We start from the raw sequence: 27,028 nt of genomic DNA, 5'->3' as shown, positions 1-27,028 counted from the left end.
ACTTGGGGATGCTTGGGATGAGGCTGAGATCAAATCACTGGGGGAATGGGGAGATACGAGGAAAAGGTGTTTGCTGAAGTCGACCAGTGCCATGTCAGCTGCTACCATCAGTTGCTGAAAACGGAATTTCACGGAGGATAGAAATATTTGTATGACACTTGATTTAATTCACCGTCCTCAAAAGCCTGTAGATTTTATGCTATCTGCCGTTCCAGATGCAACCCGACCGATCTACCTACTATCTACACATGAGAAACCTTCCCCGTATGAAATGCATTCCCAGATTTAACACCCAGCAACGCCGCTTACATGCATTCTCGATGTTACGACCGATTCACCAGTCTAGATAGAGAGTCTACCACATCGGGAAACACACGGAGAACATGGCCATCTGGTCATAGAGAAAGGAGTCGTAACCGTCCGTGGTGAGATAGTTCTCCGGCGGATCGCTGGTCCACTCAGACGGCCACCTCGGAACGGTGCCGTAGTATTTGGCGGGCTTCAATGCGGCAGACGAGACAGTTCCGATGGCTTGGGCAGCTGCTTTGGCATGAGTCGTCTTGGTAGACGCTGGGAAAACGGCGCCTCTGTGCTGCTCGAGATGAGATGTCTTGACCGGTTTGGTGAAGAAGGTCTTGACGCGGCCGCGGAGGGTCGGCTTGTGCTTCTCGGCCTTGCTGAAGTCGTGAACCTTGTCGAAGGACGGGGCGGTTGAGCTGGTTGAGGTGCGCTTGGGTCCGGGGTGGTCGTCAATGGTGATCTTGGGAGATCTGGGAGAGGGGGCTCCGTCAGCATGTTTGGCAAATGTGTCTGGGGAGGTGGGTGTGCTTTTACCCTTTGGTCAACACAGCGGCGGTGCTGATGTCCCTTGAAACAGGCACGACGACCGACGGCAATGGCATGAACTGCTTGTTCGCTGACTTCTTGAAGTGCTGGCGAACTGCCGCGCCTCTAGCACGGGCAGCTGCAGTCACTGAGGCGATTGAGCGAAACATTGTTGGGTATGACTTGACGAGGTGTGACAAAGTGTTGGTGTCGCGAGTGTCGCGGAGGAAACAAAGTATCACGGAGGTGGACGTCGCGGAGTAGGAATTGGTAAGACAGAAGTTGAGGAGTGGGCTGTTAGGAGAAGAAGTCGTGTCGGGTCGGTAACAAACCCGAGTGTGCATGGTATCTCATGGTCATATATGAGCTTGAGCATGTTAGGTTCGCACATCAACTGCAGTCCTTAGGTTGTTGGTCTTCGGTGTTTTGACCAATCTGGCGCTTACACTTGACCTAGAGAACAGACAGCTCACATGAGGTGAAGCTAGCAGGAGGTCAAAGACGTGAGGCAATTTTTACGCCCGAGTTGTGTATACTGACCTTCATTGAGGTTCTCGGGCACTTTGTCATTCAGAACATGAGAGGGTCTGTGAGTAGGTGCTGGTTGTGCTGCCATCATCCAACCAGGCACAAGGTGGAAGAAGTGCCTAGGGGCCTGGGTCTGTGATCTTATTTTCTTTTCATCCATAATTTCTTCCTTCTTTTGTTTCTATTTCCCTACCTTCTTACCTTGTATCCCTTCTTTTATTCCCTCCATTGCCCATCTCACCTTCTTGTTCTCCATCCTCCCTTTCTTCTGTCTGTCCCCAACCTCCAGGATCTAGTCATCACTCTGTTTGCCCGTATAATCAAGACGATGGAAGAAGGACACAACTATTGGTAGTTAAGGTACGTCTGCTTGTAGGTCATGGCCAAATAGGTCTGGCCGGGCGTTGGTGTAGCTATAGGTGAGGCTGACGTGACCTACGGAGTACAGTTTGGAATCTTGCCAAGTTTCCTCTGCAGTTTTCACGTCACTCAAGAGCCGAAAGGGCCATTCCAAGGATAGCTTATAGATATATGTATACATGCATTCTACGCTTTTCTGGAAGTCCATTTCCTCAAGTTCATGGCCCAAGCTTCGTGACTTACATGCAGCACATCGACTCCCCATGTCTACCGGATGGACCCACCTCCGGGGCGACCTCCGAGGCTTGGCATGGCGCAGCCTGCAAATCCCGGGTGTCGGATGTCATTGTCTTGGCACGACGCTGACGACATGCGAGCGAGATGCAGGTGACATGCCAACCAGCTCCCTGTTCATGGCCGAGGAGCGGGACTTGCGGCATTGGGGTATTCCGTAAGTGACCAAATACGTAACCCATATTCATACAAGCTGGCAGTGTTTGACCTTCCGTGTGGAATGGCAATTCTTAAGGTTAACAATAAGGTCGTTGAGATTCTCGTGAACAAGTCGTTCAGCCACAATGCGGCAATGCCAAGACTGGCCGGAGGCTGAGGCTAGGCTTACTGTTGTGGCTGTTGTGGGGCCTGCCCAATTGGATGCCACCTGGTGGTACCAACCGTGATGACCAGAAGAAGTTGAAAGCCTCACTCTCTCGTCACTTTGTCTGGTCTGCTGCCTTGTTCCACTTGACCTTCCCCGCAAACAGCTCGACCAACTTCACAATTGTCCATCGGACAGCATTCGCATCGGGACCCCGATTAATCTGAAACTCCTACACACTTTAGCTCTTTTTTGTCTTCTCCCGAGTTTTGTTCCCTCCTGAGGGTTTCTCATCGCGGGGAGCCGCCTGCACCTACCCTTCATTCTCCCTCCAGCCGCCTGGGCGCCACGAACCTCTCCGCGCCCAAGCAACCGCAATGAAGATGCGGTTCAGGGACAGTATGGCCAGGCATTTCGGTGAGAGCGTAAGTTCCATCCTAGGCCTTGCCACATCCTAGGCGTTGTTGTTGTTGTCGTCGTCACCCACTCTCATTTTCGTGATGTTGACGAGAAGAACAGCTCGGGGCTCCACCAAAGCCGTACTTGTCGTACTACGACATTCGCCGTATGTACTTCCCTGTTGCGACTCTGGCGCCCTGTTGTGACGGTCAGCGATCGGTGTGGCTAATAGCTCCTCCAGTTGACACCGAGGACATCAAGGCACTCAAACACGACTGGCTCACGGATAGTGTATGTTGGACACCTCTTTGTCCTGACCCTCGCCTTTGCTTCTCTATCGCATTTAATAGTTCATCCTGTCTCACCTCTTCTTCTTCCATCCGGCCCCATCATACTGACCACTACCCAGGCCATTGCATTTTGGGAAGAATGGCTTGAACGCGAGATCCTGCCTCAGTACCCACAAGCTCGGATTGTCCTTCTTCGTCCTGTCGTCTCCCACTTACTTCTCCAAACCACCGACCTCAAAAACGATGCCTCCGCACTTCCCGATTTCCGGCGCGTCACCCATATCTTCATCCCGATAAGCGACAGCAGGGACCGGTGGAATGCTGATAGTGGCAGCCACTGGTCACTGCTGCTTGTCTCCGTCATCGACCGCGTCGCCTTCCATTACGATTCCCTTGGCGGATCCAACTTTCCTGCCGCCCGCCGCGCCGTCGATCGTTTGAGCTGGGTGCTTAAGATCCCCCTACGCTTCCACCAACTCGAGGACACGCCCCAGCAAGAAAACGGCAAGGACTGCGGTGTCTTCGTCTGCGTCCTTATGCGCCACCTGCTCGTGAAACGCCTTCTAAATGCTGGCCACAACGAGAAGGTCTCCATGTCCATGGCAGGCAAAATGATCGACAGCCGTGGCGGTCGTAAGGAGATGCTACGCATCATCGAGTCCTTACGAAAGGAGGGAGAGCGTCGCCGCAGCGCAAGCCCGTTCGCGGGAAGGCCCAACGACCCGCCGCGGATCGACTAGTCCGTGGGACTAAGTGTTATGGGTTGTGCATGGAGGGAGTGACTGTTTCATGGTTTGGTTGGCGTTCATGGGTTCGGATCGGATTCTGGCGGGTTGAGTGGGATTACACATTTCGATGGGGTTGAATCGACGCTGAGGGATCCTAGATCATCACGAGACTGTTTACCTCAAGCTTAAGGTCAGCAGGCATGGCGTTATTGGGCGGGATATGGGCTGGCGTTGGGAGGGTCGAAGGATTCCGGCTTCGTTTCTATGGGACTTGGCAAGCGGGCATTTCTATCTGGTGAGTGGATGGTATTTTTAAGAGTATGGGTGGGAAAGCAATTACGCTTTTGGGCTGCTCGCCTCCTGATGACATTACGATAACACAGTGGAGCAAGACACATACCTCCTGCTTACTTTCAGCTTGTTACCTTCATAATATCAGCAAAGTTGCAGTCAAAAGTCTCATTACAAATGCAAATGACAATGAATGGCAGGAAAGAACTGGGATTCATGTCTTCTGGTTATTGTTCAGGAATGCAGGATTCTGCTCCATGGTAGCCGAGATGAAACTCCTCAACGCCGCCCACCTACTTGACGTAGAGGACGTCTGCGCCTGTGCCCCCTTTACTTGCTCTCCCTTCTCTCCGCCAACATCCATCTCGTCTCCTGGTTGCTGATTGTTCTTGGACTCGGCCTCGGAGGTCGCCGCTTTCGCCGTTGAAGACGCAGCAGAAATGTTCGCCAACTGCGCCAAGTTCATCTTAAATCTCTCCATCTCACCCCTCACAAGTTTTTCCTTCCTCTTCAACGCGCCAGGCCTCGTCTTCAAGCTCTTGTGCCGCACCTTGCCCTGCCGCGCCTGCTCGGCATCCATCACCTTGCCCGAGGCCTCATCCTCGTCCATCTGGGCGCGGATGTCGTCCAGCGCATCCTCTAGCGACTCGAGCGTGGCGACCAGCTTCTTGTTGGGGCGCCTCCGCTTCTTGGACCCGGAGGACTTTGTGATGCCGCCGCCACTTCCCGTCTTGGTCTTGCCGAGCGACTCGGCCGTCTCGCGCACTTTGGAGATGAAGGCGGAGCGCTTGATGAGCAGCTTGTCGGCCTTGGAGTTGATGAATCGGTCTTCGACCACATTGTTTTCGCGGTGCAGCTTGCGCGGGAGGAGAGGGTCAGCGAGGCGCATGCGGGCCTTTTCGCGCGCGCTGAGGCGCTTGCCGGGGGCGGTGGGAGCCTGGAGGGAGGAGAGGGATGGTTAGTTTGGGGTTCTTGTTGGAATGGTAGCGAACTGAATGGGGATATATCGATACATACCATGGTGAACGTTGACTAACAGTGGCTTTCCCAAGATAGAATAACTTCGCCGTGTGCTGTTTTGGGAGGAAATTGTTGTGGAGGTCAAATGGCCTGTGGCCGTGAAATCTTGGTGTCGGCAGGTTGATGATCGAGAAGCTGGGAGACGGGAGGTCATGGACTTCGATGGCCTTGGACTTTTTAGTGGGGCCGCTTCGCTCACCGCCCGCCAGATCAGGAATGGGATCTGCGCCAAGCCGGCGCCGTTTGGAGCAGTGGGGTTGGCTTGGCATCAAGCTGCGGACCCCTCCAACTTTCCCAGCACCCCACTAGTTCGTCGTCTGGATCGTCCTTTTCAATACCTACCATACAGATGTCGAATTTGATGAAAAAGAACCCGGAAACACTGAATTAGCGACTGTCAACCGCTGCCCTCCGAGAGGTTGCTGTTTGTGCGCTAGGAGCCTCCTGTCATCCAAGAACTTGCTGCGACCCAGAAACCCGCTGGTGATTTCCAGCCTGTAGCCGCTGAACTGACACTGGACCTCCGCCTCCACCTCCGCAACCAGAAATTCAAATCCGTCGGGTGTTCTAAATTCCTCGATTTGCTTTGAGAAGACCAGTAACATCCCGTATTCAGGTACCAAACTCTCCTGCCGCCAACGTCCTAGGGAACCAAAGAAACCCAGCCATACATTCTCCCGTTTTCATCCTTGCCAGATTGCCTAGGATCCATCATACTGCCTATCACAATGGAGCATGAAGCGAAGGAAGCAAAGGAGCCAGAGAACGTTGAGACGGCGAATGGCACCAACGGAGTGCAAGGTGTGCTTGATCGGCGCTTGACCGATGAGGAGTTTGAGAGATATTCTCGCCAAATGATTGTGCCAGGCATGGGGAGGCATGGTAAGTCAGACGGTAGACTATGAGAGCGAACAACATGAGGTCGGTTTCTAACGCCAAAGCCCAGGCCAATTAAGGCTGATCAACTCGAGTGTGCTCATCATTGGTGCCGGTGGTCTCGGATGTCCCGCCGCTCAGTACATCGCTGGCGCTGGGATCGGCACCATCGGCATCGTCGACGGCGACGTCGTGGAGATATCCAATCTCCACCGGCAGGTCGCCCACGCCACTTCACGTATCGGTACGAGAAAGGTCGACAGTCTCATCGCCCACTTGCGCGCCATCAACCCCTTGCCCACCTACATCGCCCACCCTTTCCACCTCACCCCGCAAAACGGCGCCGACATCATCGCTCGCTACGACCTCGTGCTGGACTGCACCGACAACCCCGCCACGCGCTACCTGATCTCGGACCTGTGCGTGCTGCTCCGCAAGCCGCTGGTCTCGGCCGCCTCGGTGCAAAAGTCGGGCCAGCTCATCGTCCTCAACTGCCCGCCCTCTCCGCAGGGGGTCGTCGACCGGCCCTGCGCCCCCTGCTATCGCTGCTGCTTCCGCAAGCCGCCGCCCCCGAACGCGACCGTCTCGTGCGGCGAGGCCGGCATCATGGGCCCCGTCGTCGGCATGATGGGCGTGGCGCAGGCAGGAGAGGCAATCAAAATCCTCGCGTCGGGGTTGCATCTGCCACGCGACCGAACAAATTCGGGTGGTGGTAGTAGCGGCGATGTCCCTCCTCTCGACGAGGCGGAGACAAACCTGCTCCAGCCGACGCTGCTTATCTACTCGTATGACCTCGCCAGCGCCGTTGGTCCTTATACATTCCGCGCTCTCAAGATGCCAGGGCGCAGGCGAAACTGCTTCGCCTGCGGTGAGGGGTCGACGCTCACCCTGGAAGGAATCCAGTCTGGGCAGCCGGACTACGTGCAGTTCTGTGGCGCCCAGTTTCCGCCGCAAACAGGTGCCCTCGCGCCAGAAGAGCGCATCACGGCCGCTGAATATCACGCGGCGAGGAGGAGAGGGGAGTTACCCCCTCATGTGTTGTTGGATATTCGCGAATGGGAACACTTCTCGTTTGGTAGCATTGAAGGGGCGGCGAACGTTCCGTTTGGGAAATTTCTGACCAAGGCAGCGGCGATTCGGAGGGATGGCGGAGAGCCGGAAGAAGTGTTGCCTCTTGAGGCTCGGGAAAAGGGTCGAGAGGCGCCGATATTTGTGGTTTGTCGGAGAGGCATTGACTCCCAGGAGACGGTGGCGAAGCTCAAAGAGCTTGGGTTAGATTACGGGGGGACCAGGAAGATTGTGGATATTGCGGGAGGGATGAAGGCATGGAAGGATGAAGTCGATCCGACTTTTCCTTTTATCTGATGGGGGAGGGAGCGCAAGCACAATTGTGTACATAGGATCATACCTAAGGGGGGAAACTCTCGGGTGTTGAGATGTGTTGTGGACTATGGTACAACCCAATTGCCCCGACTTCTTGAAAGACTAATACCGTACAGATAGAAATTAGAAGACCATCCACCCAAGCTCCCTTTCCTCCACCACGTCCGACATACCGATAAACACACTGACAAACTAGTCCAACCTCATTCAGAGGAAGGAGGTTTCCTTTTTCCTGTTAAACGCCCTCTGATCCCTCAGCCATTGCCTGTAGCCAGCAACGCTGGAAATCTTCTCGCCGTAGAAGTCGGGCACTGTCCAGCTGTCAGCAACCTCTCACGACATCCCAACAAGTCCTTTCGGGTGGATGCGCAACTCACCAGGATTCCGCACCGAACTCGCGCTCGGATCGACGCGGTGCTTCTTGATCCTCGCAAAAAACTCGCTCTCCTTCACCGCCATGGGGCCCTTATACTTGCTCTTGATCATGTTGAAAATGAGAGTACCGATGCTCGGCCCCACGAGCCACCCCAGCGCCGCGAACCCCAGCGTCGCCAGGCCCATGGTGAACAGAGGGTCCAGCGGAATCTTGCCCATCACCCAGTCCACCATCGGGTAGCCCGATCCTATCACCACCGCGCCGCCCGTCCCGCTCGCCAGCGCCATCACCACGCTGAAGGCAGACTGCCACCTCCGGCGGGCTTTGCGCAGCGCGAAGAAGGTGTTCCAGTCCATGGCGACCTGCCCGGGGTGCGCCGCGCGGGCTGCGCGAGCGGCGGCTTCGGCGGCCTTCGCATCGGCGGCCGCATCGGGAGAGGTTTCCGCTGCGGCGACTGGCGGGTGTTGATGGGTGGAAGCGTAGCGGCGGGGGATGAGTTGCTGACGCTGATGTTGCTCAGCGGCGGTGGCGGCGCGATAGGTGAGAAGGAGGGTAGTTGAGGACTGGGTGGATGGCCTGGTGGCAAGAGAGCGGGCCGATTTAGAAGGGGTGGTGGTGGCCGTGGAGAACGGGGAGAGGGTAAGACCGGCGGAGTAAGGGCAAGCAGCGCTGCGGAGGAAGGTCGGCTGCAAGGCGCTGGCGGAGCGGCCGGCGCTCGCGCGGAGCATCGTTGTCGTTGCTGTTAACAGCATGGCTTTGTAGTTGTCGCGGGGTATAGATGCAGTGGAGGAGGGGCCCTAATCTCGAAATTGGCTGGGTGATGCTGAGACTCAGACTGGTCACCGAAATCAGCTGAAAGCCTCTGCGAATGAGAATTGGCCCAGTCTTGGAGATCCGGGAAATTGCCTTGCTCGCAAAGCAAATCGGGCCAAGTTTGGAGAGTGAAGTTGACGTTGCCTCAACGGATGCTCCAAAGCTCGTGGTGGAGCCTCGACGAAGCTTCGATTTTCCGCTCGACATCACCAGTGGGGAATCCTGATAAGCGATAAGAGCTCCTTCCATGTGCCTGGCCTGACCCAACAAGCCTCGAAGTGATTACATAATCGGCTCGCAGAGATAAGCATTGGGTACCTGATTTAGTAGCTTAGAATTGTAGTAAAAATAGTACTAAGGTTAATTCTAACATATTTTGTATTTTTGTGCTGGTGCCCTTCTGAGATAAATATATAAAGAAAATTAAGAATTTAAAGTTTTAAAGTATTTATTTTATTATAAGAAACTAGATAGTTAGTTTATTCTTCGTTGATTCAAGTGTTAACTAGAGACTTGTATGGTAGCTGTCTTGTGTAAGTAGCAAGGTCTGGCTTCACTAGATAATAATTTAATTTTTCTTTTTATTTATTTTCAAATTACCCCGACAGTAACCGCTCCTGACCACATCACATCACGCCCTCCATGTCGCGCCTTCGCGGCGTCGACGTGCCAATTTGACTCCTCTGAAGCTCGCATGTGCCTTTAACTTTTTCCCTTGGCTACCTAGATCTCGCCGCTCGCGCCCGGTGTCCGACGCGCATTGCCGAGCGCGTGGTGGGAGCTGTCGCGTCTAATGTTGGACAAGCGACAGCCACCACTTCACTCCAGCGACATGGACTTGAAACCCTCCAACCGCCCATTATCACCGCGTCGTCCGAAAACGACAATAGAAATCCCTCTCCATTCCATCCGCAAATATGTGCCTGGCTCAATCCCACCGCCCCGCATCTCTCTCGTTCCGCCGCGCGATTCCACCGCTTATATCATTGACAAGCTGGTGCTTCAGACCGATGAGTCCATGAACAACACTGCCCGCCGCCTGGCCTACTACCACATCGGTTTCACGGATGCCCCTGCCGTCAAGATATTGGTACCATGTCACAAGGCGCTGGACTACGTCTCCCCGTGGGAGATGGAAGACTGGGAATACAGCGAGTCAGAGAGAAAAGAGGAGGAACGAGCACGCGAACTGGTGGAAGCACAGGCTCGTCCTGTAAAGAAGCCAGGCTGCCCACCCAAGGCAGCTGCTGCCGAGGCCGAGATTGAGGACGAATCTATGTCGAGCTCAGCAGAGGAGGCTCTTCTCCTTGCCCAGGAAGCCGAAGGTCCCTCTCTCTCCACTCCGCAAAAGAGACGCCTTGACCAGTTCTACGAGGGCGAAGAAGGCGAAATACATACAGATTCGGATGAAATCGCGGGACATCTCCAACTTGCGGGTGATGCCGAGGGCGAGTACGACAGCATGGACTATGAATCCGAGATGGAAGAGGAGGACTTGGAGTCGGAGGACCCGCTCGCCCTGGATGAAGGTAATTTGGATGACGGGGATTCGGACGCCCCTTGGCGGACCAAGACCTTCCCAGGACGAGATACATCATCATTCAGCGGTGTGACTCCTCCCCTCGAACAAATCTCTAGAGGTTCCGTCTCGGGTATTTCGATTCCAGAAAGCAACGCACCGAGTCCCAGCGCCATCCATCCCGACTGGGCGCGTTCTTTCAGCCAAAGCCAATTGGCTCAGCCCAAGCAGAACGGTACCGAGCAACCGGGCTCCGGGGTTCATTCATCATCCAAAGTTACGCCTATTCCACCACCCAAAGTCACGCCTATTCCGCCACCCAAAGTTACTCCGATTCTGCCTCCCGTCGTCCCCGTGCAAACATTCCGGGCCACCAACACCGCCAACGGCGTGACAGCCTTGTCGACGCCAACAGTGTCTACTTCTCAGAAGGTCTCAAGTCCAACTCCTTCAACTGTGACGGCTACGAAACGAAAAGCTCCCTCCAACGGAGCGAGCTCTCCCTCGGAGACACCATCTCAGACTCAGAAAAAGCCCAAAAAGCAGAAACCACAAAAGCAGGCACCGCCAGAGCCCGAGCCAGAGGACGACGAGTGGGAGGTTAAGGAGCTCCTCGCGGATGAGTGGATTGTGCAGAACGGCGTCAAGGTACACCGCTATCTCGTCCTTTGGAAAGGCGACTGGCCCGAAGACCAGAACCCGACCTGGGAGCCCGCTGAAAACGTGCTTGACCGCGACCTGATCAAGGAGTATGAGAGGAAGAAGCGAGAGGGTCTCCTGAAGCCTTACCGCAAGCCTTCGCCAAAGAAGAACGCCAAAGGGGGCGCGTCGTCCAAGCTCTGGCCACCCGCGACCAAGTATTCGAGTGTCGCTGAGGCCTTTGCGGCCGGGATCGACGACGAAACTGCACCGGCCCCGGCGGAAGGAGAGAGTGACGAAGCAGACAACGAAATGCTCTTGGTCACAGAAAACCCGGCACAGTTGACCACTCCCAATGGCGGTCGGGCGAAGACACAGGCGACATCGCCCTTGTTCCGCTCTTTCGACAGCTCGATGGCGCGGTACCAGCAGACATTCTCACGGGGGTGAAGGCCAAGGTTGTGGGTTTGATAATTGACATTGTTATGTGCACTTATGTACAACATTGTACCTTGCCAGCACAGGACTGCCGCGCACGGTCTCTCGGCAGTCCGATTGCGGAGAGTTGTTCCCTGCACTATGGTCACGCGCGAGGTTGAGATTTTCTCTCTCTGCGTTAGACAGTTTGCCCGCCAGCATGTCAACGAAGAGAACATGCCCGGTTTACGGAGCCCTCGACGGCGTACGAGACGCGACCATGGTTGCCGAACGGCAACTCCTTTCATCAAGGTGTGGCGGGCAACCAGAGCGTACAAGCGCCGTTACAGGTCATGAACAATGGGCACCACAGAAGTGGTGCGATTCACGACGGCCTGGGTTCTTCATGACAACGACATTCTGCTTCGAAGCAGCTACCATGTCCACGACGTGAGGCGAGGAAAGGCTTGCGATCACGACACGGGCACCTTCCATTCCTGGCGGCATCACAGATATTAAGAGGGGATCCTCTGGTGCTGCGCTCGGCCGCCGAATGAATGTCATGCCCACCTCACTCTTTAACACCCGGACCGCAACCAGGATGCGGACAAAACCCCAGAATGCGGACCTTGACGACGTCTGGTCGTTTGGTGCTCCGAATTACCCCATGCCTCGGGCTCTGGTCTGGATGTCGGATGTTCATCCGGATGGTCTACTATAGACTTTCCCGAGCGTGGGGGCAGGGTTCGCGGTCGGGATAGTTTTCAGGAAGTTGTGGTACTCTAGTAGTTCACGGAACGCGGCGCTGGAAGTACAGGAAAGGGCATCAGTTCGATTAGTGCATTGAGGCGCGAATGCAGAAGGAAACCAGGGCACGAGGCATCCTGGTAGGGCTTCGTTCGGGATTCGGACCACGGTTGCAAACATGGCGGATACGTTCAACCAGAGCTTGTTATGAGGCCTGGAGATGTTGCTTGAGAAAAAAACAAAATCAGTATCGCTCTAATAATTGAACTGACAGGGCTCCACGCTCCGGATCTTCAGGCACAATGCCCGGGATGGGCCTGGAATGGCTTCGTAGTTTCCATCATGTCAAGAAGTAAAATCCAGGCCCCTCGATGCACCACGCTCCCATCTCCCAATCCATGTCAACGCCCAAGGAGGCCGGTAGTGTAGGCCCGATGCGGTTAGAAAATGGGTACGGCATGTGAATGATGGACACGCGGATGGCTCACGTGAGCCGTTTCCCACGCAGGGGCTCCCATCTGGATGCAACAGGCTTGAGGGGGGAGAAGTTGAGGAGAGAGACACCGTCTGGCGCTGCTGAGGCATGGTGGGTGAGAAGTCGAACCGGGCATACGAATACGGAGTGGTTGAGTTCAGTAGTTCGGAAGGGAGAGAGAAACATGACTTCTTCGTGATACTTTTTGTTGCCGATGTTGTTGCTTTTTGAGTGTCCATCCAAGTTGGACCCGGCCCGGAGGTCAAGGGGCGAGATTTCGGGCCCCATGCTGCCGTCGGCCTATCAGCCGCTCCGGTACTGCCCCCACCGACCACCGATCCAAACCGCCGGAACCCTCAGATGCAAGTCCGGAGGTGCAGACGGATCGCGAAGCAGGTGCAGCAGCAGCCTTCCAGGTTGACAGCTTGACAGCCGAACGAAACCTTCCAGATTTTGCCTTGGCTGCAGAATCCCCTGAACGGTGAATGGTGGGTCGCGACCTGGAACCGGGACATGGAACCTGGAAATCGCAGCATGTCACTCAGGCTCCTCCCCCCACTCCTTCCTTACCATCCTTGTTCCGGGCAGTTCGGTGTGTTGGCGTGGGGGTCAGTTTGATGTCGTGCCTTCCGATCCCGAGATGGCCAAACCGAACAAACCGAACAAAGGGAGGCGCCCGGCGTAGATTTCCTCTTCTTATCTCGCTCTAGTGTAGTGTCCATCTTCTTTGATCAGATCAGACCTGACGTACCCACCGTTCAGGCAAAGGCGAAGTCAAAAAACCCAAGTCTTCACTTGAGATTTCATAGTTGCTGCTCGCCATCATGGATCGACTATCCATGGTCTTGGCCTCAGGTGTGACGAACTCCTGACGCGGTCCCTGAAATGGCGTCAACGACCACCATGGGCAAAAACAGCCCATCATAACCTGCAAGGAACGTTACCCGACCTTGTCCCTTATCACCGCTTCTTTGCCCGCCGCTGTACCTCAGGCAGTCAACACGCCCTCAGGCTAACATCCAACAGTGTGGTCTGAACCCAACGCCGCCTCATTGCGTATTGTCGCACACCAGCCTCGTGCCCGGGACCCGTGATCACTCTCCCCAGAGAACAGATGGCATTGCTTGGTCTTTGTCCTGATTCCGCGCCTTATTATCCCAGGGTAACGTTATGTGGCGCGGGTGTGTATCCGCGCCAGCCGCGAGGAGAGCGCACCGGCAATGCCCCTTGACCCCTCCCGGTATGTATGGTAGGTATGTACGGAGTACCAGCTAGTCCATCCTTTGTCGGCGCGGCTCCTCCCTAGTGGATGCCGGCTCGGAAGCCCCCCACGCCCGGCATCCATGGGACAGCCTTCGGTCTTGCGATGCGCGATGGACGCCGGGGTGTTGTATGGCCTTGATTTGTTGCGGACCAGAGCCTCATTCGCTTCTTTGTCTGCTGATCGTTGTCGCCTTCAGTCGCCTTCAGGGAGGCGGTCAGCGAGGCCATACGTCAGGGGTATCATGACCTCTCTTCTTCACTGGACTTGGGAGTTAGAAAAGGGTGGTCCTCGTCCTTTCTCTTGGGTCTAGTTCTTTCCTTCATTTTGCTCTCATTGTCCTTCTCCTTCATTGCGCATTCGTCCTCGAGCACCTCGCACCGCTCAGCAGGTTCAACGAACTCCCCTCTGCCATACATCTCGAATATTCAATCCAACTTGAGCAACGGAACAACCGGAGATCGTCATCCTCAGGGCAACTTTACATCTTGTTGCAGTTAATAGACACAATTCATCATGGAGAGCCCAACAAACAGCTCCCTGCCGAGCAGCCCCTTCGACCCCATGGACCAAGAACCTATACCTCTTCCACGTGGCGTCTATGTGCCAATGCCCGCCTTCTTCACTCCCGAAGACGAGATCGACATTCCCGCAACACAACGACATACGGCCCGTCTCCTGGCCGCCGGTGTTACTGGGCTTGTAGTACACGGTTCCAATGGCGAAGCGGTACATCTCTCTCCACGAGAACGCCGTGCCATCATCGAGGCCGTAGTCGACACTGTCAGACACGACGCGGACCTCGCGCTGGGACCCGTGCCTATCATCGCCGGCTGCTCGGCCCAGTCAGTGCGCGAGACCATCGCCCTTTGCCGGGAAGCCCGCGAGGCCGGCGCCACCCACGCCTTGATCCTGCCTCCGGGGTACTACCGCGGCCTCATGACCTCGGACGACATCATCCGGTACTACGAAACCATTGCCTCCTCCCCTTACGCCCTCCCCGTCGTCATCTACAACTTCCCGCCGGCCGCCAATGGCGTCGACCTCGACTCGGACGTGCTCCTGCGCCTTGCCGCCCACCCTCGCATCGTCGGCGTCAAGCTCACCTGCGGCAACACGGGCAAACTGGCCCGTCTCGCCGCCTCCGCGCCGCCCGGGTTCTTCGTCGCCGGCGGCTCCGCCGATTTCATCCTCCAGGGCCACGTCGTGGGCGCGCACGGCACCATCAGCGGGCTCGCGAACCTGGCGCCGCGTGCCTGCGCCCGCATTCCCGAGCTGTTCGACCAGGGCCGCCTCGCCGAGGCGCGCGAGCTGCAGCGCGAGGTCGCCCGCGCGGACTGGATCGCCATTAAGACGGGGTTTGTCGGCGTTAAGGCGGCCATGCCGCTGTTTTATGGTCCTGCGGAGGCGTCGTGCGCCGTGCCGAGGCTGCCGTTTACGAGGTTGGAGGAGGACGGGAAGGCGTTTGGGGAGATCAGGACGGGGATGGCGGGGTTGTTGGAGGTGGAGAGGAAGTTGGCACTGGAGGCTGGTGGGAAATGAACGAGGGGTTGGATTGTTGCGGAGGGTGAGATTGACTTTGGATGGGGTTCTTTGGGCATGGAAGAGCCGATTTTGGAAAGTAAACAGGGCCTAGGTCGAAGGGAGAGGGGATGTTAATGACTAATTTGGATCCATAGAAGATCCAATGGGTTTCACGATGGGTCCGGGAGACCCATATAGCTAGACGGGATGTTGGAATGAACAAAGTGGGCTAGACAGGAGACCCGGAGGATACATACTAAGGCGCGAGCTTCAAGTTGGTTAGCATGACAAGAGCTAGAATAGACTCCTCTTCAGTTTTGTGTGCCATAGATATACCGCAACCTAAGCCTGGGAAATGGGGCGATGATGCCAATGGCAGAGAAGAGGCAAAGTTGACTTTTGTACACTTCACTTTTCACGCCAATGAGTGTTGCATAATCTTCGATTTTCTTTCCCATTCCTTTGCTTTTCCTTCTATTGTTCTTTGCGGCATCCCTTCGCTGCCAAGGTCGTCCATACAAACTCCTGGTCCCCACCTCCTCGGGTGCCGTACCCATTACCCATGTTGTTCCAATGCCGGAAATCTCATGGCTCGACTTCGGGATTGGAAATTGGCTCAATGGATATGTGGATCCGACAATGTAAGCCCAGAGAAGACACAAGGAGCTTGTTAGGGCACAGTAACCGTCATTTTGGCAGACAAACATTTCAGCGTTGGAGTTGAGTTGGTGAACACCCAACAGAGTTCTTTTAAAGACCAAACAAATACAAAACTATATGGGTATCGAGCCGAGGATTATGTCTATGTCTACCACCAAGTCCCACAAGTCCCAGCGACCTCCCTTATGCCATTATACTGCACAGACCAAGTCCAATTTTCCCATCCAAAAAACATGAATCCCCCTTAAACATCAAGACACTGACAAACCCACTCCCACTGGACCCATTTTGGTTCATTCCCGAGAGCCATCTCAAGGCACGTTTCCGGGCTCGAGAGATGCCAGTCTTCTTTTCCTTCCCTAACTCCTCCATTGTCTCCCTCCTCCACAGGGCTGGGGGCATCCGGAATAATGACATAGTGTCCGAGCGCGCGAACTTTGATCCTGGAGAGCCTTTCGGCCGTTTCAGGCGTCATTGTTGCTGTTGCTGGCCTCCCCGCAAGAGCTTGGCCCGCCTCGGCATTCTCTGCATCCTCTTCCTGCTCCTCCATGTCGTTCCCCAATCCCGCTGCTGGGTTACCCTGCGGCACCCCTCCATCATTCCCACTGTCGGTCCCAAGATTCACATCCCCTTCTTCTGACTCCGCTGGTTCATCGCCAACCACATCACCAGCAGCCGTCGGCACATCCCGCAACGCACTCCGAAGCTGGCACAGCGCGCGCACCAGCAGGCGCAGATGGACGTAATAATCGGACCGGACGCGGGAGCGTGGTAAAGCGCGGGTGGAGTACCACTCCCCTGACGACGCATGATGGATGGGAGCGTCGCTGGGAAGGTTGTTGCTGTTGGAGGAGAGGAAAAGGTGTTCTGGTGGCGGTTGTCGTCCTAAGCCTCCTCGCGAAGGTGGTTTTGAGGACGGTGATGGTTGGGTAGCAGAGGGGAATACGGTGGGTTCCGACTTGGTACGTTGGTCAACGGTGAGGGGGGAAGACGCTGGCGCGGATGGTGGTTGAAGGAGGTACAGTTGTTCCAGGTTGGGGAGGGATGCAGCGACGGTGACGAGGGCGGATTCAAGGTCGGGTGGGATGGGTGAGAGACCTGTAGGGTCGTCCTGGAGGTGGGATGCTAGGTCGAGACCGAGGTGTCGGACACCTGGGAGAAATGAAGGGAGGCTGTGGTTTGATGTGAGCAAAGTGGATTGTTGGTGATGGTGTTGAAGTTGGCGGATAAGGGCGAGGAGAGTCGTTGGGGATACGTCTGAGATGACGAGCATATCCCGTGAGAGGTTACATCGTATAACGCCATTCTCAGAGACGGGGAGAACATCTGGGAGAAGCGCGTCGAGCAGGGAAAGGGATTCTCTGCGAGACTCGATGCAGGTAGACAACAGAGACCGCACGGCAAATGTCGATTCAGATAGTCGAGTTGTCGGGATTACTTCCACCTCGTTGCCATCAATATCAGGGACATCCTCCGCTGGACTCTCTGTCCCGAGAGAGAGACGGATCCAGTGTACCCTCGGGTGCTCGCATGCCGACAGAATAGCTTGCTGCCATACCCGCACGCGCAGTTCTGCGGGAAGGTAGGGGAACAGACTGAACTCTCTCGGGCAACCACTTTGGACTGAATTTGTAGTAGATGGTTGAAAATGAGATTCCCACTCATCGGGCGTGCTAGGGAGATCGCGATACGGATAGGGCGAGTAAGGCCGGCCAGCGGGATATGTTGGTGACATTGGCGGTTCGAGGGATTGCCTTCGTCGTGCTCCTCCTGCTTCACCGAGGAGCGTGGCTGCGTGTAGTGGACTCTTCATGATGTTGACTACACAAGCCTTCACAAGAGAATGAGAAGGTGGTGAAGAGGTGCAACGGCTTGAAAAATGCAACTGAGGAGACAAAATTGCGGGCCGCGTTAGCGAGACCTACAGTATAAGAGTTGCCACTGGTCTGGTTGGAGGGTGCCAACTCAGAGGTTAGTCATCGAGGCCGATGGTTGACGGAACGTCTCATGAGACCAGGGCCTGTCAGGGTCTACGATCAGCAAATGAACCGGGGCAGGCAGAAATACGAATGGGATTGTGATTCCCGGATACCTGAGCTGCTGAGGTGTGGGAGGGGGAGTATTTCGCACAGTAGGATTGCCAGTTGATCCAGCCTTAAAGAACAAAGGTCGTTGCACTGACCGCGGAATGTTGTCGTAAGCAGCGCAGTAGCCTCGCCAACCGCTGCTTATCTCTGGGAGGATAGGGTAGGGAGCGCTGTTGCTCTCTCACACGTCAGAGGCCTGATGGTACCTGATCCACAAGCAGTGTGTATGGAGCGACGAACCAGCGTCTCTGGCCTGCCAAGGCGTTGGACAACACAACCCTCACGGTGTCTTCGCTGCAGTCAGGCAGGCGTGGTGGGCATGGCGTGGTGTGTGTGTGCCATCTCTCCAGGATCCAGCAGGCTGGGTTGCGGCGTGGGGATTCCAGTCCAGCGGTCTGGGTCGCAATGATCCGAGGCCGCAGCCGTCTGCAGGAGTGCTGCAGAAGAAGGGTGCCGAAGTGTCGCCGTCACCAAGTCAGCACGGTGGATGCAGCAGCCAAGGAATCGGCGCCCAAAGTACTTAGTTACGGGGCGGTAGAAGTAAATACTACCCAACTCCGTAGCGCTGCCTTTGCTTCGAGGTCTCGAGCGAACAACCACCCTGGCCACATCCATGGTGCACTGTTTTGACCTGGCTGCCGGATGCGACGTTCACTTGTGTGTGAATGTTCCAGACTGTTTGCCGATGGTTTGCTGATCCAACGAGGCATCAGCCTGGCAAAGCCGGCCAGGTTGGTCGTCCAGGGGGGTGGACAACACAACACACACAAGGAGAGGATGTGGCACAGTCAAGCGAACTCATATGTCAAGCAGGAGGAGGGGTAAAGTGAAATCACGGGTGACGTTCCCGAACAATGAGAGCGGGCGTGAACGCAGCAGGTGAAAATGGATGGGCAAGTTTTGGCCGCCAGCCCAGGCATGGGAATTCGCCTTCTCCAGCCCCATCTGGGAGAACGGCAGGGGGGCGCGACAAGGATCTGATCGGGGACCTCGGAGTTCGCTTGACAGCCAGGACGCCAACCCACTGGGATGGTTCTGGAGGTCAGACCGCGTTGGACTTGTTGTACATAGGCATGAGTCATGAAACCGAATTGTGTGAGAGCTTCACTACCAGACCAAGAAAACAATGCAGCCAGACTCGGCCACTTGCAGTTAGCAACCCAGAGAACCCAGAGAATTGGTTGGGGGCTTGAACCTGACATCTCCAGGGGAACCATGGATTTCTCACGGAAGATTCCGTGGAGGTAGTGGTTTTCTTTCTCGGAAGTTAAATCGGCAACAACAAATGTCTGTAAGGGGCAGGATTGCGAACCGTTTGAACAGTGCTTGGGCCCCGAGACCACGTCGTCGGTGTCAGGATCATCAGCCACATGAATGACGACTGGCTATCCATTGTTGCTCTACAGGTGCCATGAGAGCAATGACCAAGCCGATTTCCGGCAATACGTTCCAGAACGTTCACGCCGATCCTCCAGAAGGTTTTCTGTCGGAGTGGTCTCCGCGGAGACGGAGTTCACCATTTCTGCTTCGCCATTCTGCAGCTGCTCGCTGCGGTTGGAACCACGGATCTAGACATGATGAAACTCGTTGTGCTGCGCCCCATATTAGCAATACGTAATCGAACTTTGGTTATAGGCGGCAGATGCCGTCCCCTGGATAGAGAGACTGGAGAGATCACTCTGTGCATTGATGCCGCTAAGTAGTTCCAGCAAAGAACGGCAGCATAACACCTTAGTCCTGTGCTCTGCAAAGCTTGCCGGCAGGCCGCCCCAAGCACGCCTTGGCAAACCTGTAGACAGTTGGCCCATTACGTAGGCGTACCGTCTCCCATCTTCTGTGAAGGGTCACGAGGACTTCATCCATGGTGATTTGTGTTGGCCCTGTGTCAAGGAAGGGTTGCAAATGGCACCAAGGAAGCTGTTCGCAAACACCCAACATACCTACTCAAGTAGCTAACGCTACCCTCCGTGGGTTGAAGAGCTCCGTTGTCCAGGCAAACATTCCCTCCCTCGCATGTTCAGGCGGACTATGGAGACAGAAGCGTAGTATTATTGTAGTATACACATTGATCAGCTGGCCAACAGGCTCATGGTACATTCCATCCAGCCTTCTAGCGTGAGGAAAGTTGGCTTGACTTTGAGCCACTGAACTGTGATCTGTGCTCCACACCTAGTGCCTCGGGCGTACACATACTACGCAGTACCAGGTGTGCCTACATGCTCGAAACGGGTGAGAAATCCCGAAAGTCAAGGACGGCAAGTTCCGTCTCTACGAGCTGATTTCCTGGAAGAATGCCTCCTCAAGAGGTTGCACTGAACCATTGAACAGACCGTGTTGCTTGGAAAGGATCGGGCGGGTGTACCGTAGCACATTCGCCGGCAGTGGAATCGAGCCCGCCTGTGACCGGCCGGAAAGCAAGAGAAGGAATTCAGTTGCAACAATATCCTAACCATGCTGTGGGCAAGTTGATGGTAAAGGCGCACGCAAGGTATTTCGTCTTGGCTTCCAAAGCTTCCTCGATAATTTGGGAAATCCGGGGTCCTGCACTGGGGGATTCACCTTACAACCATATTTAGGCAACACGTTCGTACTGTGCATTATGCCCGTGATTTTGCAGTGGTGCCGAACCAAACAGGCGATAGTTGGTGTGTTGCGCAGCCTACTAAACAAGAGGGCGGACGGACGTCGAGCATTTCCCCTGAACCCTGTCAGTACACAACTCCGGGCTTGGGCCGGTCCCGAGGAGATCTCTCTCATAACCGTCCTCCCAGGGCAAAAGCGACGGATGGGAACAATGGGCTGATCCATCCCAGTGCCACGACGCTGGGAGCTCAACGTCTGACCAGCGCTAACTGCTAACGCGTTGAATTTGTAGTAGTTTCCGTTACCATACCTCACTAGCGTTGTGGGCTGGACGCCCTGCGGAACGTTCCGATCTTGACGGAGGAGGCGGAGATTTCCGTTGCTTGAGCCCAGGGCCCTGGTTGATGGACGCCAAACCTATGGGGAGGGAATTAACCTTGGTGCTTTTGCGGCATTGTTGTTATGCTTGTTGCTTGTTGCGAGTTGCCCTCGATCTTGGGCTGCGGGAACATGTTTGCCGCAAGTCGCGTCCATCCCCTCCGCTCGAGATGGGGGTTGTCAGGAACCAAAACACAAAAACGGGGAATCTAGAAAAATGATGCAAGTCGCGCGGAACCTGCATTTGCAGAAACCTTATCTGGCTTTTCATTGTACCTTACCTCACCTCCCGGTCCCTCCAGTTCGTCCCGCTGGGGTGTTGGTTGACGGGGAACCTGGGAGCTGTTTGCCTTCCAGTTGCAAGCTGCCATGGCTCTCACCCTCGGGCCGAGTGGGGCACGCGGGACACCGGGCGCCAGGGTCAGGCTGCGCTTTCCCCTTCTGGCCAGCTCAATGAAACGCTGTTGGTCCTGATTGGGACTGCTGCATGAGCGGGACCCACCGCCAAGAGCTTCGTTGTTGGGGCCTCGGCACCTCTCAGAAACCGCAAAAAAAAAAAAAAAAAAAAAATACAGGAAAATTCAGGAAAATCAAAGGAGAGCGGGCAACCGGGCAATTTCATTCTTCAAAGATTTTTATCTGGAAGGCCACCTTTAGCATCTCGGGTGCCGTCTTTTTAACATAGGTACTCGAAGAACGCGTTTTGGAGCCCAGGTCGAGGGTTTTCACTTGTGAATGCTTCGTGGGCAACTAACACCACAAGTTAGTGGGTGGAGCTTGCCCTCCATTCTTGCGCGGGTCCCACCGTCAAATCTCAGTCTGTGTGGAGATGGCGTCGATCCCCCAGATCCCGTCCTTCGCCAAGTGCTGTTTGCTCCGGTAGGCTAACTTTGCCAGCACAACACACCATGGTGTTGTGCTGTTGTCTTGTGTTGAGCATGTTCACCGAAAGCCAAGCCGAGCAGGCGGCCAACTATTGTGCTAGCTAACGCCAGGCCCCCCCCCCCCCCTTGCGACCAGGCCTAGAGATTTTTTTTCTTGTCTCTTCTCAGCATGTCTCAAATTGCCGCCGGCAAACTTTGGCATTTGCGCTGCGCAGAAATGCGTTTGCTTCCAGCACGCAAAAAGCACCACCCTCCCTGAGCGTCTTTTCACTTGTCCTGTCCCCAGGTCTCTTTTGCTGCTCCCGTCTCCGAGTCGCCTACCTCGCTCCGTGATTGGTCCTGCGGCATCGACACCTCGCAGCCGGCTGCTGCGGACTTGCGTTGGCGAAGGAGGGTGAGGAGCTGATCCGGACGGTGCTTGCGTCGCTTGGGGCTTCGCTACGTCCCGGTCCTGAGCCACAGCAACTTGCCTGGACCCCAATAAGAAGTGGACGCTGGCGAGCCGAGCTCAGACCTCCCAGCCTCCACAAGCCGACCTACACCAACAAAACCACTTCTACTTCTCGACATACACACGCACTACCGAGTACATACATACATACATACATGCAGGAGAGCTGGTGCTCGGCGGACGGCGAACAGTCAACAGTCGTGCTGTGTTCGTGTGGGATGATTGAATCAGTAGCTTGGCGTGCCTGGCTGCTTTGCATGACCCCCTGAACCTCAACTCCCACCTCTCCTCACGGTTTCAATCTTTCGCCTGTTTTACGTACACCACGCACAGCGCACAGTCCGTCTGGCCCGAGTTCTTCTTAAATCTCACTGTCTCGGACCAAGCTGTCGGCGCGAAAGGCTGCAACCCTCGTCTTCCACTTCCAAACAATCCTGTCCCGTTTAGGGTGCGCCACACACCTCAGCACACCATCTGGCAAGCGATCGACATTTTCTTGTTCGGCAGCCTCACACATCTAGGGGGATATAAAAGCTGCTGGCCCCGCTCCTCCCAATCCGCCTACTCTTTCGTTTCTCGTTTAGCCTGTTCGCGTCAAGACACTCTCGACATATCTTCGCATTCGACTCGGCTTGACGTGGTTGGCAACCCGCTTGACTTAATCTTGCCCGCCAGGAACATCTTTCAAAATGGCGATCCTATCACCACATCGTGTCGAGGAGCCTGCGGATTATGACCCATTCAACCCTCTTAATATGCCACTCTCCATGAGGCCACCACCACCTCGAGACGATGACTACGGCAATGAAGACCCAGCCGACATAAATTCGGACGGCTTCGACTCGGATTGGGGGGAGTCCATGGACGACGAATGCCCTTTTGCATCCATTTTCTCGTCACCTTCATTAGCCCGGCCGCCGGTCATGCATTTTCCTCATTGCCGCCTCGATATCTCGACCCTCGACTTCCCATCTCCTTCAGGCGATGGCACCACTGTTCAGGGAAAGGTTGAACGCGTCGGCCTTCCCGGGTCACTAGTGCGGACCCTGATCCGAGGTTTTGATCAATATCAGCAACGATGGCCTCTGGAACGCCAATTACGACCGCGCCAACCAAACACCAACACTCCGACAGCATCATCGCAAAGACAGCACATGATCCTCCCTCACTTCGAGGACTCTCATGACTGGGTCTACACACGCTGCCTACTCGCTGACTTCACGGGCCTCCGCGAAGACGATGCCCTGATGCTCTCGCGGCAGGGAAGGCTCTGCTGCTGGGCGAGCGTTATGCTATACCCACTCGAGGAGGAGCAGGAAGATAGGCCCCAGGGGGAGCGAAGGTGTCTACCAGGTGCCGATACCGAGCCCGGTTCATCACTCGGAGCGGCAATTGGGAGAGGGACTAGAGGCCGGGGAGGGACGGGGATGGAACCAACGGGGTCACGGCAGCATGAGTCCCCCAGGCCACATCTGTGGGAACTGAGGTTCGTCGTTAGCAAGGTCCGGGTGAGGGATCCAATGAGTGGGTGGTGTGAATGTTTCTTGAATGAGTAAAAGGGTGTATCATTATCATCATTACTATGTGTGTTGGTTCTGGGTTTCGGGGCTTAAGGACGGTTTTGGATATCTACAATCACCAAAGGGGCTCTGGTCGGGTATGTTGGTTCATGTTATGGGTTTGGTTGGTCAATTCCAAGTTCTCCTTCTCTCTCTCGGGCAAGCCCATCCTCATCTGGTCGGAACAACTTTCGCCGCCACCTTCTCGTGTCGGAATTCCGTGGTATTATTCTCCATTGTTTCATGAGCACACACATGTTCCCTGCTGGTTTCGTTCGGGACCGAAGACTATGACAAGGATTCGGTCGCATGTTGTGAAGCGTTGTTGAGGACCCTCCCCCTCCCCCCCCGGGCATTGCGACGGTTCTCGGTTCTTTCGGATATCGATGGCACTTGGAAGAGCAGGGATGTCCAAAAATCCTTCAGCGGCTCAAAGAAAAACATCATCGGCCGTCACAACTGGCACCGCACGCCTGGGCGAACACACCTCGCCCAGGTTTTGCGTTATCTTGCGTTGTGAGGCGCATGCCATTCTTCCCCTGCTCCTGGCCCTACCTTGGAGGTCCCGGCGGTGTGAAAAAAACTGCCACCTCCCCCTGTTCGCACCAACCTTCCACAACTGGTCCAAAAGAGCATCAAAATTCCCATCCAAAAGTACCATGCTTCCATGGATACGGAGCACCTACACCAGGTTCATTCTTCGGTTCCATGGATTCTTCAGGGGAAAGGATGCACCGAACCCAGACCGGCGGAGCGGTTCTCGTCGGGGATTGTCGCTGCAGCCCGCCACTCACCACCCTCAACAGGCAAAACTTTGCCCCCACAACACGGCACGGCAGCCGGCACAAGCGATGTGACAGAAGCTTTTGTTGGTTCGGTAGGGCAAGGCAGTGTGATGAGAAGGTGAACACAACACTGTTTTCCCAGCAAAACTTTCGTTTACCGACGAATCATGTTTCATGGATAGCTTTCCGTGAAGGAAGAGAGGTCTGACCTGACCAGCCTCAGGCCTGTGATATGGAAAACTCATCCCCCGCCCCGCATGGAGGCTCTTTTCGGCTGTTTTGGGTCCCTTTTTTGTCGCCCTACTCCAGGTGGGCCGCGGGTACTCTACCCATGGACGACAGGGGAGACCCTGCCTGATGGGTGCCTGGCGGAGGTAGGTTGTGTTTGGACTTGAGCCGTTGTGCAATGTTAAACCGTACCATTGCAGTGGCACAACTGGCTGTTGGGACATCATGAACCGTTAATATCAAATGCACAATGCCCGGGTCGTTGTTGGATGACGGGATTTTCTCTCCTTTCTGGTTCTTCTGAAGGCGGGATGTGTCTAGCCATCGCTGTGTTTACCGCATCCTTGAACTTGCTGACGTGTTAGGTAATCCCTACTGCTCAACTGAATCGAGAGAAGTTTTCCCAACGGCATCCTCCGTGCTGGCAGCAATGGACCGATGCCCAGAGTGTGGAGAGGTCTGGGCCCTTGGACAATGATGCAATCCGTCGGCGGACGAGTTGGGATGCGTAGCCTCGCCCTTTCGGTCAGCTCCGACAAGGTTTCAGCTGGGATGAGTTTAACCACGGTAAATTTCATTGATCAATCGTGTCCATATGTACGTTTGGGCTGAAGGCTAGCTGTGGCTATGGATAATTGTCCGTGATATTGGTATAGTATTCGGTGTAAGGGAAGAGTCTAGATTGAAGGCGCGGTAAGAGCAAATTATGAGGTGATTATGGCCGATCAAGCGCAGGATACACGCAATGGGACACGATGCTTGGAATGTGAGGATGGTGAGACATTGAGAGAGGGGTGTTTCTTGCCGACCTGGTGAACCCAACTTGCCGGAGCAAGGTACTCAACTCGTTATCTCAAGACAGCAAGTTTCCGAGAGTCGGGAACGGCCCAGCCGAAGGAACGTCGAAGCACGTTGAGGGCGACCTAGCCTCACATGCATCGCTGATTGCTCACGGGTAGAACCATCAGCACCATCGGCAAACCGATGTGGGTGCGTAAGACGTGCAAGAAAGCCTACCTTCGCGTTTCCATGTTGTATTCCTTGGAACCTGGATCCTGGGGTAGGATAGCCTGAGCCACGAGGCCGTGTGACATCGTGTCTTTTCGCTCCTCTTATCATGGGGGCTATGGCATGTGCGGGTGACATCTCTCAGTGGACCACATTTTCCTTCGTGAATCCCTCAAGGATATGGATGTTCTGGCCAAAAGACCTAAGTTCTCACGCGGTAACTCGGGCTGGTTATGTCATGCTATGTCATGGCTCCATGTAAGACAGCTTACACATCCCACTTCCATATCAGGCCAAACGTCCGGCAATATTTACCCACAATCCGTTCTTTATGGGAAAGATAACCAAGCCCCCGGCGCCGGCAGTCAGATGTGATGCCGTGATACCATTCAGTAACCCCATCGACGTTGAGGAACCAAAGTCACATGAGCTTCCCGAGGTGCGCAGCGGGCCAGGGGTCCGTCCGCCATACCACCTTTCCGGAGAACCTCAACGTTGAGAAACGTTCCTCCGGCTTACCGACAGGGAGCTCACCATTGCAACCCACGCCCGTTGCCGGTGGACACGAAGAACTTCAAAAGCGTGCTTCGCACGGTGCCATCCCCTGGTCCTCGGGGACCTGTCTCACTTTTCCCCTGAACGGCAATCATGAACTGTATGGAAGATGGAAGAATGGATCCTACCCTGACTGGTCACTGGGAGACCCTCTAGCACAGACGTTGGGGGGCAGGTTGTACGAACTACCTAGTATCACAAAGCCGAAAGGGAGAGTGGGACGTCGATAACAACATACGCAAGGTGCCTACGGCCAACCAGCTACCCATGTTCCAAAGTCATCTTCTTTGAAGCGAACAAAAATTGATCAGCGCCCTGGGAAGTGAAGGTTCGCAAGGTCATCCTCTTCTGTCCAGCACGGGTACAACGATCAACACGTCGCCACGCTTCGTTAGGCAGTCTCAGCGAAACCCAATTGCCCTGGCAAACACCCGTGCGCCAGATAACTCGGGTATAGTACGTACATACATCATGCATGCGTTGGAGAAGGTCAAACAGTCGAGAAGGCACAAGCCCAAACCAGGGGCATGGGGCTATCTGCACGCAGACAACATGGGATTGCTGTTGGCGTTCACTTGATGTTGATGTGGCGTGTGACAGTTCTGGCCCCCAACTCTCAAGCTTGCAGGGCACAGGAGGGGCCCAGGATTCTGGAACATGCCGACCAACACAAAAGCCATCAGGTCATAATTTCATCATTGTCCAGGGGCTAGGTTGGTGATATTTTTGGTGATATCCATTCCGTTCCTGGTGGCGACACTAACCGCAACGGGTACACTGA

General features: G+C 55.2%; 9 protein-coding genes across 9 annotated transcripts; 5 read left to right on the top strand and 4 right to left on the bottom strand.

The window, feature by feature from the left end:
• Window positions 1–34: 34 nt before the first annotated feature.
• Window positions 35–995, bottom strand: VTJ04DRAFT_1241 (uncharacterized protein; the record flags this gene model as incomplete). Its single annotated transcript, XM_069358908.1, has 3 exons — window positions 35–73; window positions 377–770; window positions 835–995. The coding sequence occupies 3 exons, from the start codon at window positions 993–995 to the stop codon at window positions 35–37; spliced, it is 594 nt and encodes a 197-aa protein (XP_069223850.1).
• A 1,693-nt stretch (window positions 996–2,688) lies between these two features.
• On the top strand, window positions 2,689–3,740 carry VTJ04DRAFT_1240 (uncharacterized protein; the record flags this gene model as incomplete). Its single annotated transcript, XM_069358907.1, has 4 exons — window positions 2,689–2,736; window positions 2,831–2,876; window positions 2,952–3,001; window positions 3,120–3,740. 4 exons carry the CDS (start codon window positions 2,689–2,691, stop codon window positions 3,738–3,740), a joined length of 765 nt encoding a protein of 254 aa, XP_069223849.1.
• A 493-nt stretch (window positions 3,741–4,233) lies between these two features.
• On the bottom strand, window positions 4,234–5,039 carry VTJ04DRAFT_1239 (uncharacterized protein; the record flags this gene model as incomplete). The annotated part of the gene is made up of 2 exons (XM_069358905.1): window positions 4,234–4,956; window positions 5,037–5,039. 2 exons carry the CDS (start codon window positions 5,037–5,039, stop codon window positions 4,234–4,236), a joined length of 726 nt encoding a protein of 241 aa, XP_069223848.1.
• Window positions 5,040–5,767: 728 nt separating this feature from the next.
• VTJ04DRAFT_1238 (uncharacterized protein) lies at window positions 5,768–7,280 on the top strand (the record flags this gene model as incomplete). The annotated part of the gene is made up of 2 exons (XM_069358904.1): window positions 5,768–5,921; window positions 5,986–7,280. 2 exons carry the CDS (start codon window positions 5,768–5,770, stop codon window positions 7,278–7,280), a joined length of 1,449 nt encoding a protein of 482 aa, XP_069223847.1.
• Window positions 7,281–7,505: 225 nt separating this feature from the next.
• VTJ04DRAFT_1237 (uncharacterized protein) lies at window positions 7,506–8,426 on the bottom strand (the record flags this gene model as incomplete). The annotated part of the gene is made up of 2 exons (XM_069358903.1): window positions 7,506–7,609; window positions 7,676–8,426. The coding sequence occupies 2 exons, from the start codon at window positions 8,424–8,426 to the stop codon at window positions 7,506–7,508; spliced, it is 855 nt and encodes a 284-aa protein (XP_069223846.1).
• Window positions 8,427–9,319: 893 nt separating this feature from the next.
• On the top strand, window positions 9,320–11,095 carry VTJ04DRAFT_1236 (uncharacterized protein; the record flags this gene model as incomplete). Its single annotated transcript, XM_069358902.1, has 1 exon — window positions 9,320–11,095. The coding sequence occupies one exon, from the start codon at window positions 9,320–9,322 to the stop codon at window positions 11,093–11,095; it is 1,776 nt and encodes a 591-aa protein (XP_069223845.1).
• Window positions 11,096–14,061: 2,966 nt separating this feature from the next.
• On the top strand, window positions 14,062–15,087 carry VTJ04DRAFT_1235 (uncharacterized protein; the record flags this gene model as incomplete). Its single annotated transcript, XM_069358901.1, has 1 exon — window positions 14,062–15,087. One exon carries the CDS (start codon window positions 14,062–14,064, stop codon window positions 15,085–15,087), a length of 1,026 nt encoding a protein of 341 aa, XP_069223844.1.
• Window positions 15,088–15,973: 886 nt separating this feature from the next.
• On the bottom strand, window positions 15,974–17,002 carry VTJ04DRAFT_1234 (uncharacterized protein; the record flags this gene model as incomplete). The annotated part of the gene is made up of 1 exon (XM_069358900.1): window positions 15,974–17,002. The coding sequence occupies one exon, from the start codon at window positions 17,000–17,002 to the stop codon at window positions 15,974–15,976; it is 1,029 nt and encodes a 342-aa protein (XP_069223843.1).
• A 5,799-nt stretch (window positions 17,003–22,801) lies between these two features.
• On the top strand, window positions 22,802–23,668 carry VTJ04DRAFT_1233 (uncharacterized protein; the record flags this gene model as incomplete). Its single annotated transcript, XM_069358899.1, has 1 exon — window positions 22,802–23,668. One exon carries the CDS (start codon window positions 22,802–22,804, stop codon window positions 23,666–23,668), a length of 867 nt encoding a protein of 288 aa, XP_069223842.1.
• Between the last annotated feature and the right edge of the window lie 3,360 nt (window positions 23,669–27,028).

This window comes from Mycothermus thermophilus (assembly GCF_041956435.1).
Source record: "Mycothermus thermophilus strain CBS 625.91 unplaced genomic scaffold VTJ04scaffold_1, whole genome shotgun sequence".
Classification (NCBI taxonomy): domain Eukaryota; kingdom Fungi; phylum Ascomycota; class Sordariomycetes; order Sordariales; family Chaetomiaceae; genus Mycothermus; species Mycothermus thermophilus.
This window is presented reverse-complemented; position numbering and strand designations above follow the sequence as displayed.